At 37.3% G+C, this 14,383-nt stretch overlaps 7 protein-coding genes across 7 annotated transcripts; 4 read left to right on the top strand and 3 right to left on the bottom strand.

Moving 5' to 3' along the window:
• Positions 1-305: 305 nt before the first annotated feature.
• Positions 306-1,223, bottom strand: MONOS_9479 (uncharacterized protein; the record flags this gene model as incomplete). Its single annotated transcript, XM_067879983.1, has 1 exon — positions 306-1,223. The coding sequence occupies one exon, from the start codon at positions 1,221-1,223 to the stop codon at positions 306-308; it is 918 nt and encodes a 305-aa protein (XP_067732953.1).
• Positions 1,224-1,609: 386 nt separating this feature from the next.
• On the top strand, positions 1,610-1,870 carry MONOS_9478 (uncharacterized protein; the record flags this gene model as incomplete). The annotated part of the gene is made up of 1 exon (XM_067879982.1): positions 1,610-1,870. One exon carries the CDS (start codon positions 1,610-1,612, stop codon positions 1,868-1,870), a length of 261 nt encoding a protein of 86 aa, XP_067732952.1.
• A 2,451-nt stretch (positions 1,871-4,321) lies between these two features.
• MONOS_9477 (uncharacterized protein) lies at positions 4,322-4,882 on the top strand (the record flags this gene model as incomplete). The annotated part of the gene is made up of 1 exon (XM_067879981.1): positions 4,322-4,882. One exon carries the CDS (start codon positions 4,322-4,324, stop codon positions 4,880-4,882), a length of 561 nt encoding a protein of 186 aa, XP_067732951.1.
• Positions 4,883-5,176: 294 nt separating this feature from the next.
• Positions 5,177-5,718, top strand: MONOS_9476 (putative PPPDE peptidase domain; the record flags this gene model as incomplete). Its single annotated transcript, XM_067879980.1, has 4 exons — positions 5,177-5,298; positions 5,410-5,445; positions 5,571-5,608; positions 5,672-5,718. 4 exons carry the CDS (start codon positions 5,177-5,179, stop codon positions 5,716-5,718), a joined length of 243 nt encoding a protein of 80 aa, XP_067732950.1.
• Positions 5,719-6,829: 1,111 nt separating this feature from the next.
• MONOS_9475 (uncharacterized protein) lies at positions 6,830-7,515 on the top strand (the record flags this gene model as incomplete). The annotated part of the gene is made up of 1 exon (XM_067879979.1): positions 6,830-7,515. One exon carries the CDS (start codon positions 6,830-6,832, stop codon positions 7,412-7,414), a length of 585 nt encoding a protein of 194 aa, XP_067732949.1. The 3' UTR covers positions 7,415-7,515.
• A 2,753-nt stretch (positions 7,516-10,268) lies between these two features.
• On the bottom strand, positions 10,269-10,547 carry MONOS_9474 (uncharacterized protein; the record flags this gene model as incomplete). Its single annotated transcript, XM_067879978.1, has 1 exon — positions 10,269-10,547. One exon carries the CDS (start codon positions 10,545-10,547, stop codon positions 10,269-10,271), a length of 279 nt encoding a protein of 92 aa, XP_067732948.1.
• Positions 10,548-13,514: 2,967 nt separating this feature from the next.
• MONOS_17131 (uncharacterized protein) lies at positions 13,515-13,853 on the bottom strand (the record flags this gene model as incomplete). The annotated part of the gene is made up of 1 exon (XM_067870022.1): positions 13,515-13,853. The coding sequence occupies one exon, from the start codon at positions 13,851-13,853 to the stop codon at positions 13,515-13,517; it is 339 nt and encodes a 112-aa protein (XP_067732947.1).
• Between the last annotated feature and the right edge of the window lie 530 nt (positions 13,854-14,383).

The following is a 14,383-nucleotide window of genomic DNA, read 5'->3' as shown; positions in this document are numbered from 1 at the left end:
AGATGTGGATGGGAGACGAGGATTCTGAGGAAGAAGAAGAAGAAGAAATATTTGCTGTTGATTAAGTTTTGTTGAATTAAGGAACTGAATTTGATCTGCCTCTGCCTTTTTGATCGGAATAGTTGAGCTGAGAGTCTTCAACGACAGCTGCTGAATGGTTGATGGAATGCTTTGTTGTGTGTTGTGTTTTTGACATTCTCTTTGAAAGACCATATGAATCTGTGTTCAAAGAAGACACCAATGAGCTTGATGAAGACAAAAAGGTATGCATCTGAGGAAGATAACTGGTTTTTCCGGAGGACTAGTTAATTGCTTTTGATTTGTGAAGAACACTGCACATGCTTCCCATCCACCAATGCCATCATACGCGATAGAAACGGGTTAAACGGAAGGACAGTCCCACACAAAAGCTGAATCCTGCAGCTGGTCACTTCTCTCGTAAACATTGAGGATGTGAACGACCCTGCTCGCTTCTTTGGAGAGAATATGGTTGACTGTGTGCGATTCTGTGTATGTGTCTGTGTTTTCATCAGTGTCTGTGACTGCGAATGAGAATGTATTTGTCCCTCACCTTTGCCTGGTGAAACAAACAATCTTCCTGTACTCGCTTTTGTCAGCATTGCCAAGTGCTTTGAGGAAGCAGAAGAAGGCAGAAGGCAACCGAGTTTGGCTGTGTTTCCATCTTCACCTGCAAAAAGAGGATAATCTGTGATTCTATCACTTCTATCACTTCTATCACTTCTGCTGCTTCTATTGCAGTTGCGGTTACTGTTGTTTTCTTCGCCAAGCGGAGAAAGCAAAGAAAGAGCAGCCTTCATCGACCAGAGGAGCGATGTCACTCCTCTCAGCACTTCCACCTCGTCTGACGGCAGACGCAGATAAAGCGAGGCTGCCGGCGCACGTGACGACTGCAGAACAAGAGGCCTTTCACAGAGCATTGAACGTCTTTTGAAAGAAGAAGATAAAGAAGAAGAAGAATTGCTGATAGAGCGAAGGAAAGAGGATGTTGAATGGGATTGCAGCTCGTCAAAGCGGAGGGAGGACTTGAGAGAAAAAGGCTGGAACGTGCTTTGTTGTGCGTGGAGGTGCTGAGAAGGATGTGAAGATTGTGAAGAAGAAGAAGCAGCAGAAGAAGAAACAGAAGTTCCAGAATTAATCACATCGCTCTTCGTTCTTCCATGGATTGATTTCGCAGGCACAGCTGAAGGGGAAGATAAGATCATTGATTGATTAGAAGCGAAGGATGTGGATGAATAGAGCTGATTGTTAGAGAAAGGAAGCATTCAATTTGTTTCCTTTGAGGAGTGTTTTTGAACGGTTTCTTTGCTTCTCAGCAGCAAACTGCCTGTGGAGTCAGCTTTTGCAATGGAAGAGTGAGGGTCATGTGGTGATTGATATGATTGATATGATTGCTATGTATTTAATGATTGAATTGATTGAATAGATTGAATTGGTTGAGATGACTGAGGTGATTGAGGTGTTTGCAATGGAACAGAAGAAGAAGGAGAAGGAGAAGAGGATGAAGATGAGACAGAATGTGAGGTGGAAGACGGAGAGTTGTCTGAGGTGAGTGAAGGGGAAGAAGAAGAAGAAGTGAATGTTGATGAAGATGAAGATGTGGAAGAGGATAAAGAAGAAGGTGACATTTAAAGTGAAGGCGAAGCAGCACGCTGTTCTGTTGAAGAATAAGAAGAAGAGGAAGAAGAAGATAATTGGAGGAGAAGAAGAAGAAGAAGAAGAAGAAGAAGAAAATAAATGCAAAAGAGAAAAAGAAAGAGAAGGAGAAGGAGAAAGAGAAGGAGAAGGAGAAGGAGAAAGAGGAAAGGAAGGAGAAGAAGACAAGGAAGAGAAAGAAGAGGAACGAAGATGAGAGAAGAGTAGGTAGAGAAGAGAAATGGAATAATAGAAGAAAATATTATAATAGAGAAGAGAAATTAACAAATAATTACAAAGAAAAGCGTTATGCATTGAAACTGATTTGAATAAACAAACTCGCATGCACTTTGTTCTGAATTGACACAAAAACAAAGAAATGGGAATCATATAAAGAAAAGAGAGAGAAAGAAAAAAAAGATATATATATATTTAGAGAAAGAGAAATATAAAAGGAGAAAATAAATATTACATGGAAGAGTTAGAAAAGAAATAAAGAAAGACGATTAATTTGACACAAAAATGTTGCTGTTGTTTTCTCGACAGCGGTCTTTGTTGAACAGCCGATACACTTTACTCCATTCTCAATGGCTCAGCTGTCAGCTCTTCAAATTCTTTTGATAAACTTGATGCAACATTTTTCAAATGCTGGAGGTGAAAGAAGAAGAAGTAGAAGAGAGAAAAAAGAAAGAAATGCAAATATTTTGATGGAAGAACAAAAAAAGAAGAATTTTTCTGAAGTATTTGAAATGAGTTGACAGAAGATGATTAATTGGATAAAGTAATATCTACACAAGGAGAGGTAGAAGAAGGAGTTGAAGAGAAAGAAAAAACAGAAAAAGATAAATATAAAGTTGAATATAAATAAAAAAGGGGATGAAGAAAATCAAATAAGTCAATGCAAATCGCTGTGATGCTCACTAACTTTTCATTTGAACAAAGTAAAAACGATCACAAAAAATCAGAGCAACAATTAATTGAAAAGAACAACTAAAATTTAAAAGAGACTTAAATTGTAATAAACTTTTAATTCAAATCAGATTGTTTTTTAGCATATTCAAAATAAAGTGTTTTAATTCATATTCATAGATTATAATTCTATCATTTCGATAATATAGCGAACAACATGTCAAATTTTTTTTTTTGCTTCTAAAAACAATTGTTAAATCGAAAGGATAAAATTGTATAGTGAGAATTGAAAATAATAAATATTTAAAATATGATAATTATGTATTTCGAAGATAAAACATGTTGAACATAAATATTAACTTAGGTTAAAAGATTTTGAAAAAAGATTAATAATAAAAATAAGACACTGATAACAAAGCTTCAAAAACATAAAAAAATAAATTGCAAAATCTTGATGTAATTTTTATAGAATGAAATGACTTCTGTTTAAGTGCAAAATAGAAATTAAATAAATGAATATTTAATTAAGGTTTGTTGAATGTGAATTGCGAAAAAATTTTTGTTTTGAAACTTTTGAATTATTGGAAAGTGTTTTATCCTTTTCTGAGAATAATTTAAAATATAGTTTGTTTCAGGTAATAAAAAAAAAAAAAAAAATAAAAATAAAAAAATAAAAAAAAATAAAAAAAAAATAAAAAAAGTGCCGGGCAATGACTGACGAGAGACCACCTTTTTCAAGGTGACGCATATGTTTAAATGCATATATTAATATGTTTTTCTTAAACAGAAAAAAATTTTTTTCGAATATTTTTGATTTAGAGATCTCTGTATTTTTAAATTTTATTTTTTGATCATTAAATTGATTATCTTTCCATGAATATAACATTCTGAAAGTTTTAAGCAACATCATCATTACACATCATATCCTTTTTATTGTATTAATAATTTTTCACATTTCAGAAGTTTATTTTTCATCTGTTTTCTCATTTCATCCACTTTTCGAAAAAATGAAATTTTTGATAGAATTAAAAACAATTTTTAAATTTAATAAGTTGTATCTTATTTAAAACTCAATATATTATTTTACACTCATATAATTTTTTTTTGAATAAGTGCGTTTGGTTTTAAAAATCAAAAATACCAGAATCGATGTTTTTCATATTTCTATTAAAAATCAAATTTGCAAAACTTTTTTGTATATCTGAATAATTAACAATTTCAACATATATTAAGGATCACCTTCAAAATTTTTTCAAAAATTCATCATTCTTCAAAAATTTCATTTTTTCGAAAAGTGGATGAAATGAGAAAACAAGTGAAAAAGAAGCTTGTGAAATGTGAAAAGTTAAAAAAGCAATAAAAAGGATATGATGTGCATTGATGATGTAGCTTAAAACTTCCAAAATGTTATATTCATGGAAAGACCATCAATTTAATGATCAAAAAATAAAATTAAAAAATACGGAGATCTCTTGGAAAAAAAATTTCATTAAAAAATTTTTTCTACATAAGTGAAATATATAAAAATAAACGTTTCTCGTCATTTTTCGTTGGCTACGAGCTTGTATTAAGCTGGAGCCAGCTCCACAAAAAAAAAGGTGTGGGTTAAAATATAGGTCAGAGTAAAAGTGTAACTCTACTTGAGAATTGCTTGTTTGTCATAAATTTTGCAAGTGCAATATCTTATGCTAAATACACCTTTGTGCAATTTGAAGATTTATATTCAAAGAACTAATCAAATTTGAATTTATTTAATGCAATGGCCTGCTCATCACCTCACGAGAAGTTGATTGTGGATTTGAGGGATTCATTGTTCATGCTGTTGCATGGAAGGAATGAGAAGAAGGAGATGGCGATTGGGAGTTTGCAGGAGAGGGAGCAGACAGCAGCACAGGTCCTGTTCTGGGTGGCAAATGGGGCACTTTATTCATTTTCCGAGATGGAAAACCCTCTTCAATCGCTTACTAATCTGAGTCCCCACATTGTGCTGTTCTCAGAACATATGGTCATCTGCATCGTCATGCATTCTGATTTATTGTCAGATGATAGTTCAGACTCATCGTCCATCTCTTCATCATCAACTGTTGTCACGTCTGCAAGTGATGATGATGATGAAAGTGACTCCCTTCCCTCATCTGCTTTTGAAGATGAAGATAGCTTCAAAAAAGAGTGCTTGAGGTGGAAGGCACCAGAACTGCTGATCAACAATAAATTTGGGGCAACAAAGGAGTCTGTGGTGTTCTCGATCGGGATGATGCTGTGGGAATGCTTAACGCTTCAGATCCCATTTGGTAAACATGAGGCAGAAAAAAGTAACTGAAATGGAGGTGAGTGGAAATTTGTCAGATTTCGAAGTCATGAAGAAGCCAATGCTTTTGAAGTTTTTGAAACAACTTTCTCATCAAAAAATAAAGTGTCAATTTATTTATTTAGAGAAAATGAAATGAGAATAAATTTTTTAACGAAATAGAAATAATATTTTTTTGAAAATGTTCGTGTTTTTCGAAAAATAAATAATAAATTAAACATTCAACAATGCGATATTGCCATTGATGAATGTTTCAAATTTGCTTAAAGAATAATTTGAAACTTCCATAATAAAAAATTATTAAAAATGTCGAGCTTTGATGTTCAGATTTATTTGTATGATTTAAGCCATGGAATGGTGCGGTCCATGTCGGCCATGCTAATTGGAAAAACTTTGGAAGGCCTGTGGCACACGGGGATTGTTGTGTAGTTTGAATTCAATTTTTCTTGAGAAATTGGCAATTTCAATTGGAGCTGTTGTTAATGGTCGCTCAAATAAATGCTTTTGCAATTCGACGCGAAAACGCATCATTTTTCAAGTGGCAAAGAATATTATTACAGCGGGGGCATTCAAAGGTTTCGAGCGATTTGATTGTTGAGTTTTGATGTTTGGCTTTTTGCTTCAAAAGCGATCTTCCTGCATGCTTATTTGGTGTTGCTGTATTGGGTCTAATTTTTGTTGCATATTTGTTTTGTTTCAGGGGCGTTCTGCAGCTGGTGCACCGACGAAAATTATTCCGTTTGCTGAGTTAAATTTTTCTTACGATTCTTTTTTCACAAAGGAAATGCGAACTTTTTGTAGAATGGGGGAGACGACGATACCGCAAGATGTGTTTGAGCAGTTCTTGAATGAAATCTCGCCTCGATACACGATGGGGTCGTATAATTTGCTGGAGCACAACTGCAACAACTTTACAAACGAGGCGTGCCAGTTCCTGACGGGAAAGCAGATTCCAAGCTGTATGATGTTTGGCTGTAAGTGAATTGAATTTTATAGTCTGGTTATGAAAAGATATTATTGATCTTCCACGAGAATTTCTTTCCACTCCAGTTGGACAGCAGTTTAAGCCGTTGATTGATTCGTTTTTTGGAGGGGGAGATCCACTTCAAGGAAGAGCAGTTGTATGGAAAATGATTTTTTCTTTCATTACTTACTTTCTTACTTATTTATTTTCCATAATTCCAAATATTCCTGTATATAATTTGTGGGGGGGTGGTGCAATGTGTGCAACAGCCAGGAGGGAGCTTTGGAGGCCAGGCGAGTGGAGCAGCAGGAGCAGCGTCTTCTTTCTCTTCTCCTTCTCATTTTCCGATTTTGGGGGCATCTGCCAAGTACCTTTACGAGACAGGCAATTACGACCGCATCCTGGCGAAGCTGCTTGAGAACCACACTCATTTCAAAGAAAGCTTGCTGAAAGCATCTTCTTCTACTTCTCCTTCTTCTCCTTCTTCATCAGCATCCATCTCCAATCCAGGTGTCCTGCAAGAATTCGATCTCTCTCTTCTGCAGTCGAAGGCCGTGAAGGACTTCTTCAGCTGTGTGCTGACACAGCACTCGCAGCAGACATCCAATGCAGCTCATTCGCCTCAATCGCTTCCAGCCATCCCGGCAGGCGTTGTGGGTGTGCTGACGCGCCTGCGCTGCTGCTGGCCATCTGAGCTGCTTGTCCCTGTTGTCGACCTCCTTCGCATCCTCGCGCTGCACCCGAAAGGCGCTGAGCTGCTCTGCAAAGAGCCTTCTTCCTCTTCCTCTCCTTCATCATCACCAACTGATGCAAAGCCCCGCATCCACGCCCCGCTGTCAATAATCAACCTGTTCAAACAATATGCTCTTCCGAACTTATCATCATCATCATCATTCACCAACACATCCATTTCCTCTTCTCCTTCTCTTTCTTCTCTTTCTTCTTCCACTTCTTCATTGAAGTCATCTCCAGCAGCAGCATTGCGGCTGGTGTGTATGCGGATAGCAGTGAATCTCTTTGCGAGTGAGACAGGTGCTGCATTTGTGACGAGCCCAGAGCGTCTGCCGTTCTTTGTGGAGGCAGCTGTGTCGTGTGTGGAGGACAGTGAGAAAGAAAAAGAAGAAGAAGAAGCCAAAAGAGAAGAAGAGGGAAAAGGAAAAGAAGAAGCAGCGAGGGCAGCGCGTGGGGCAGCAGCGGTGCAGCTGGCGGGGTCGTGTCTGCTGCACAACATTGCCCTGCGGCTGGGAGAGCGGAAGGGGCAGTGCGAGGCGCTGTGCGAGGGCGGGGTGGCGGTGCTGGCGCGGGCAGTGAGGAAGGAGTGGAAGGCGAAAGGGGAGGAGTTTGCCAGGAACGAGGAAGACGTGCTGGAGGAGAGGCCGGTGGCGCTGGATTCGCTGGCCACGCTGCTGAAGGCGCTGGGTGTGGTGTGCCTGGACAACGACGTGGCTGCTGCAGTTCTGGTCTCGTTGCCTGAGGAGGGCAGCATCGTCGACGCGTTGGCTGAGATGAAGGAGAAGCCGCAGTGGCTGCCTGTTAGGGGGATTGCAGCTGAGATTCTGAACATCGTTGAAATGGTCTGAGGATATAGCGTTTGGCTGCTGGCCTCTCTTTTCACGCACCTTATTTTTTTTACACTTATTTTGAGAAATTTTTTTTATAAAAACACAAAAAATTTGCGAAATATGAACTGTTTATTTTTCAAAGAAAGATTGTTTGTCTCATCAGTTGAATCCTGATTATTGAAGAATTTTCAATTTATTATCAGTGGATTGAATTCATTGGAGAGAACTTTTCGCTCACTATTACATTCAATTCGGTTTTTCAAGTGAAATGTCATCTTTCAACATAATATTTATTTCTTTTCGATGATGAACCAACTTATTCAAAAAAAACAGGAAAGATTTCTATAGTTTCTGCTTTCTAAATATTGTTGTGATTTATTTGAAAATTAGAGGAAACCAGAAATTTCCTTTGTTAAAAAAAATCTGTTTTGTAATTATTCCCATTGAAATCAACAAAATCACAACAAATTTCCAAAAAAAAGCAAAAGAAAAGAAAGGAAAAGAAAAAGAAATCAATTTATGATTTTTTGAAAAGATTTCATTCATTGATTTCTATGCATTAAAAAATGCTCTTCATTCTCAATTTCTATGAATAAAAAAGCTAGGCCAAATTGTTTGATAATTGTGTTGAAAACAGTAGAGCTTTCATTTAATGCAGTAACATTTTAAAAACAAAAAAGAAAATAAATATGGATGTGATTATTATTAATGAGCAATTTTTTGTGAATAGAATAATTATAATAATAATAATAATAATAATAATATTGAGCATAGTTCATACTTGATATGAGTATGGAAAATTGCAGAAATGTGTTTATGGAGAAATTTTAGAAAAAGATTTTTTCTGATCAAAAATAAATATTTTTATATTTTCATTAAAAAAAGTGACTGATTAATTCTTTTAAAGCTTCGAAAAAATGAAAAACATATTAAAATGATATTATTCAAATAAAAATTATATTTAAGGCTCATATTCAAAGGAACTTGCCCCATCTCCTGCTCCGAAATCTTTATCAGATTCAACATCACTATTTTCATTGACAACATCATCCATGTCTGGAATTTTATTATTTTTATCAGTGATTTCTTCGTCTTCTTCTTTTTCCATTTGAACATGTGCAAGTTCCTTTACAAAACACAGTCATTTTATTAATAGAATGAACGTTTAATCAAATGTTGATTTCACCAATAACAGTGAAAGATAATCATGCATAAGTCTGATCATTGTTTCAAATCGAGGGAAAGTGCATCGCAAATGTTTCCATAATCCTTCAATTGTATTAAGATAAACACCAGTTTCTGGGTTTCTATAATGTATTTTGCGGAACGCATTTTGATGTGTATGTCAAAGTGTTTCCATCAAAGAATAAGCACGTGGTTCATATGAAATAATAAATGTTCCAGTTTTGATGTCTTTCTTGATAATTGGAATTGAAGTTTCCTTTTTTTTGTTAACAACAACAACCATAAACCGTTTCCCCGCTCCACCACCCTCTAATCTTTTTTCCCCTCCGATAATCCACATTGTCTTTTTCTTTCTTCTTCTCCTGTTCTTTTGTTTTCGCCAAATTGTTTTATCAATTTCTGCTGTTGTTCCCTCACCTCAAATCACTCACTGTCTTTCGTTCCACATTTGTGAGCAAGTGCACCTAATCACACTTCCCCAGTATCCGACTGTGTCCTTATCAACAGAAAGAAGCGAAGAAATTGGGTGATTATTTTTGAAATAATTATTTTTCATTGTTTTTTTTCGGATGCATGAGAATTACGAAACAACATATTTAATCAATAAAAACCAAAATGTTAAAACAAAAATCTGTATTTTTTCTTAATATTTGCAAAAATAAAAAGTGATAGTAATTTTCAATAATTATTCTTGATCGCAAAATAAATAATACTTTTTATCCAGTGAAATGATTTTTTATTGATGTTTTTTTCAGCAAGGAGATACTATTTTCAAAGGAGTCATCTCTATCAGAGCACATTGAATTTATATTTTTGAGATGACTGTTTAGGAAACAGTCTAAGCAATTTTGTCTAACTTTTCGAAAAATTACATTTCAGAATGGTTTTCAAATGTTTTTGCTTCATTTAAGCAATTTCAATATATAACGAACAAATATGAATTGAAAGATATCTCTTTATATTTTTTTGTTGTTCAAAAATTGTTATTTATTGAAGTTTCGAGAAATAGTAACAAAAACACATGCATGAGCACAAACAGCTTTTTTCATATAAATTTATTTGAAAATAATGAATATAACTTAATGAGTTTTTCACAAAATTTAAAAAAATTTGAGTTTAGAAAAAGTGAGCAAGGAATTGACAGTTATTATTAGAATTGACAAAAATTTAACTTCAAAAGCAATTTCTTTTGTTAAAGATTTATTGTGAATTCGTCGTTTCAAAAATAATATTGATTTATGGAAAGATAAAAAAGAGTGACAGAAATTTAAAGAAAGAAAAAGAATTTGTTTTTTATGTTCAAGTTAAATATTTAACTTGCATATGTTGTCCTTTTACAAATTTCACACTCATCAACACCTATTTATGAATAAGCTTCCTCAGCGTAATCCCTCTTGTTGACTGCGCATTCTTTATCACTAGAAAGCGTTATTTGCTTTCACAATTTTCTCCTCCACCTTCCACATCCACCCACCTTCCCTCAACAACAACAACCACCACCAATGCCCCCTCTTCCTCTCTGCCCATGCCTCCCTCGCCCTCACAAACTTCACCCTCACCACCCCTCAACCTGCCATCTTCTCTTTCCCCCTTTTCTCCTTCCCAAAAAATCTCCTTTCAGATGCCCACTCTCCAATCCCTGCCTCCATCTCCATCTCCCACTCCTTCTTCTCCTCTTTCGTCTCCCTCATCCAGCCCTTCCTTTTTTCTCCTTCTTCCCTCTCTTCCCCATCCCCTTCTCCATCTCCTTCCCTTTCCTCTTCTCCTTCATCTTCCTCATCCTCATCCACATCATCTTCTTTTTCTTCCCCTTCCCCTTCCCCTTCCCCTTCGATTTCCCCTTCCCCTTCCCCTCTCCATATCTATCACCAATCCCATCCTCACCTCCAAATCCACCTCCATCTCCATCTCTCAAACACACTTTTCTCCAACATCTCCTCTCCTCAATCCCCTCTATCTCTTCCATCCCTTCCCTCACATTCACTCAATATATTAATCTCAACCACTTCTTCCATTTCCACTTCCTCTTCCACCAACATCAACTCCAATTCAATCCCCTCCTTCTCCCTTCATTCATCCCTTTCCATCCACTCAACCATCTTCCTCCACACCCACAATCCCATCGATGGAGCCATCCTCCCAAATCTCAACAGTCCATTCACTTCTCTCTCTGCCTTCAACACCTCTTTTCTCCACCAAACACGCTCTTCATCAAATGCTGCTGTGGTTCATGAAGGAACTGAATCTCAAAGAGTGAAACCTGGAAGATTGACTGCTTTTGATACAAATAACCATCGCTTCGAATGGTGCGAATGGAACGATTCAAATGGTGGATCTTCATCTGGCGGTGCACTTTATGTTTATTGCACTAATGCAAATCTCACAATCACTTCTTGCTCATTCAATAATTGCTCAAATACAAATCATGGTGGAGCGTTATATTGCGATAGATTGTTGAAAATTGATATCACAGAATCCAATTTCTCAAATTGTACAGCTGCCCATGGAGGGGCAATTTGCATTGATGGTCGGCAATCATCTTCCGTTTATTCATTTTCAGACAACAGAGTGGAAAATTGTCAAATAACTAGCATTTATGGAACTGGTTGGTATTTCTATATTGGTGATTTTTCTTCAAACGGTCAATTCCTGCTCACTAAATGTAAGTGCATCTCAAATTCTGGAGGTGATTTTGCTGGTTCTCTAACATTTTCAAATCCTCCAAGCAACAAACCGAGTCAATTTTTAGTCAGTGATTGCCAATTCATCAACAACAAAGTCGAAAATCCAACTACCTACGGAGGTGCTGCGCTGTGCTGCACAAGAACATATGATTGGACGAGCGGGTTCAAATTCATCACATTCTGCTTCTTTGATGGAAACACAGCAACAAATGGAAGAGGAAATGATGTGTTCTTCAATGGTAATTCCATCACCCAATCCCCGTTTGAGAATTGTGGTTCAACAACTCCAACAAAAAGAGTGTGGAATCAAGGAACAGCTGACAATGCAGTGTGCAACAGTTGGCTTCCAATCATCAACCAGAACAAAATAGTTGCAAATGGTGGAAGTGATGTCGATACCTGTGGAAAAACACAGCAAAGCTCCTGTGCCACAGTGGAGTGTGCTCTCGAATGCGTTGCTCCCTTTAGCGATGCCTCTCTCTCTTTTCTCGTCTCCACTTTCACTCCCACAAAGACTCTCACATTCAGCGCTGTCGATACAAAATTCACTACAAATGATGAACTTTATCACAATTTTCAAAACTATTTCTTCAAATTCTGATAATTTTCCATTTCACTTCATATTTATGAGCTTCCATCTTCTTTTCAACTAAAGCACATATCATCACATATCTTTCAAAGAGCCCAAAATCAGCACAGGTTATATTATTTCTTTGTCATTTTCCATTTGATTTGGCTTCTTCATCAAATGAAAATAAAGCTCGTTGCTAAATGGAATCATCCGTTTTCCTTTCTTCAAAAATAATTTCTTCAAGCTCATTCGAAGGTTTTCTACAAATTATAATTTCCTCACCTTTCTGATTCAGATGTCAACCTGATATTCGTTCCACGTTTTTAATAGAATTTTCCTTCAATTATTTGTTTTCAAATAAATTATGTTCTCCTTATTTAATCATCCTCTCATTCCATTGAAGGCACATGACGTTGTGAAATTTGTCGAAGGTCATCCTCATAATCATTCGCCCCAAACATCCTATCCTGTCCTGTTCTTTATGTTTTCGGTGAATTCTTTCATCTTCCAAATGAAAAAAGTTAGATTCGACTCCTTCTTTTAATGAATATCTCCTGATCTGCTATTCTGGATCAAAATATCTCAATTCATTGCCGTGTTAGGTCTGGCTGAAATTCTATGTCAGAATGAACATTTCTTTTGAGTTTCCTATTTCAGCAGATTTAAATGCCTCTTGGTGAATTCGAGAGGAGTTGAATGATATGAAAAAATCAACATAATTCTTGATGTTCATCGAAGAAGGCGTTGAAGAAGACAATGAAGAAGATAATATGAAAAGACTGATGCTGAATAGATCGCTTTTTTCACCATCGGAATTGTTAAAAAAAAATGAAACGAAGAATCATTTGACGATTGATCTGCCGAGTTTAGGAAAAGTGAATGAAGCTATTTTCCTTTCGGTTTTGCGGAGCTGCAGATTGAACAGCAAATACACATCAGAAGGTCGATGATCTGATCCAATATCAAGTGAGTGAAAATGATATTGAAGGAGTTAAAGAAGAATATAACAATGAAGTTGAAGATGGTACAGCTTGTGGAAAAGGAAATGACGAAGAAGAAATTAAAGAATCGGAAGAAGATAAAGGAAATGAAGAAGAAAAAGAAGAAGAAGAAGAAGAAGAAGAAGATGGTGAAAAAGAAGAATTGAAGTTGGTGTAATACAGTCCAAAAGGCAGAGGAAGGCTGGATTGTTTAAGAGGATGAATCGGATGGAGATGCAGAAAGCAGTGAAGAAGAACAAGAAACAGATGATGATGATAGAGGAATCTGTTTGCATTCTTCTTGCTGCATCACAACTGAAGCACTTCTACTCAGATGCTAAAAATGAGGCTGACTCCCATCATTCAATGCATTTTAGGCAAATGAAGGTGATAATGGTGAAGAAGGAGAAGGATGATGCTCATTCATCATATTCCGTCTTTTCAAACAATTCCGAATGTCATTGTTCCAACCAAGAAGACGATGTTTTGCTGCTCCTCTCTTCCCTTCCCCTCCTTCTTCCCTCTGTTCTCCCAATGGCTGCAGAAGAGGCAGCGTTTCTTCCTCACAAAATGACCCAGGCAACTTTTCAAGCTTTTCCAATGTGTCATATAATTCATCCCCAGTCAAATTCTTTACAGTTTTTTATATTCCTTTGGCTTTTGAGGGTATTGAAATACTTTGTTGTGTGTTCCTTTCCTCAATCCCTTATTATCTCTTTCTTTTTCACTTCTTCCTCCAAGTCAATCAAACCACCCTCTTTTCCTCGCTCCTCATTCATCTCCAAACCATTCGCAGACATTTCCACTTGTTCCTCATCTTTTCTCACTCCCTCTGTACTTCCATCAAAAGTTATGCCCAAAGACCCATCTGCCTCTTCTTCTTCTGCCCTCCTGTTCTCCAGTTGGGTTCCATCGGATGGAGAAGAACTGCACAATTCTGGTTCTTCTGAATGCTGCTTGTTTGCACCAGCCTCAGCCTCTGCCTTTACAAACCTCAGCCCACTCAGCCCAAGCGCCTCCACAACCAGCGGCGACATCGTTTCTTCCAGTTTCCCCTGTTTCTCTTTGATTTTCTCCACAAACTCTCTGTGTGCTGTCGGATACCCACCTTTCTCCTCATTTCCATTTCCTTCCTCTGCCTCTTCTCTCCCCTACAGCACAGCCAGCGCAATCTCCTCAGGCAACAGAACCACATCTCCCATCTCCCATCCTCAGCCCCTCTGCCTTTAACAGTCCCTTCTCCACCATCTCCCCCGCTTCTCACACACACTGCTACCCCTCGCTCCATCATTTCATCGTCCAGCTTCACCACCACACGCCTCGACCGCAGCGATCGCCATATCTGCAGTGAAAATTCAAACAGATCGAAGATCAACGAGAAAGCATTCACATCTGCCGCTGCAAAGATCCGCTTGCTCCCCGACTTCGTGCCCACCGACGCTGCAAGTGACTCAAGCTGCATCACTAGCAGAACCGAAAGCTTTGCAAAAAGTGCAATAATCCAGGTGCAAGCAACACCTCCACACATCACACCCCAACGCACAACAACATATCTTCGCAGCGTCTG

This window comes from Monocercomonoides exilis (genome assembly GCF_001643675.1).
Source record: "Monocercomonoides exilis strain PA203 chromosome Unknown scaffold8-1962414, whole genome shotgun sequence".
NCBI classification, from domain to species: Eukaryota; Preaxostyla; order Oxymonadida; family Polymastigidae; genus Monocercomonoides; species Monocercomonoides exilis.
This window is presented reverse-complemented; position numbering and strand designations above follow the sequence as displayed.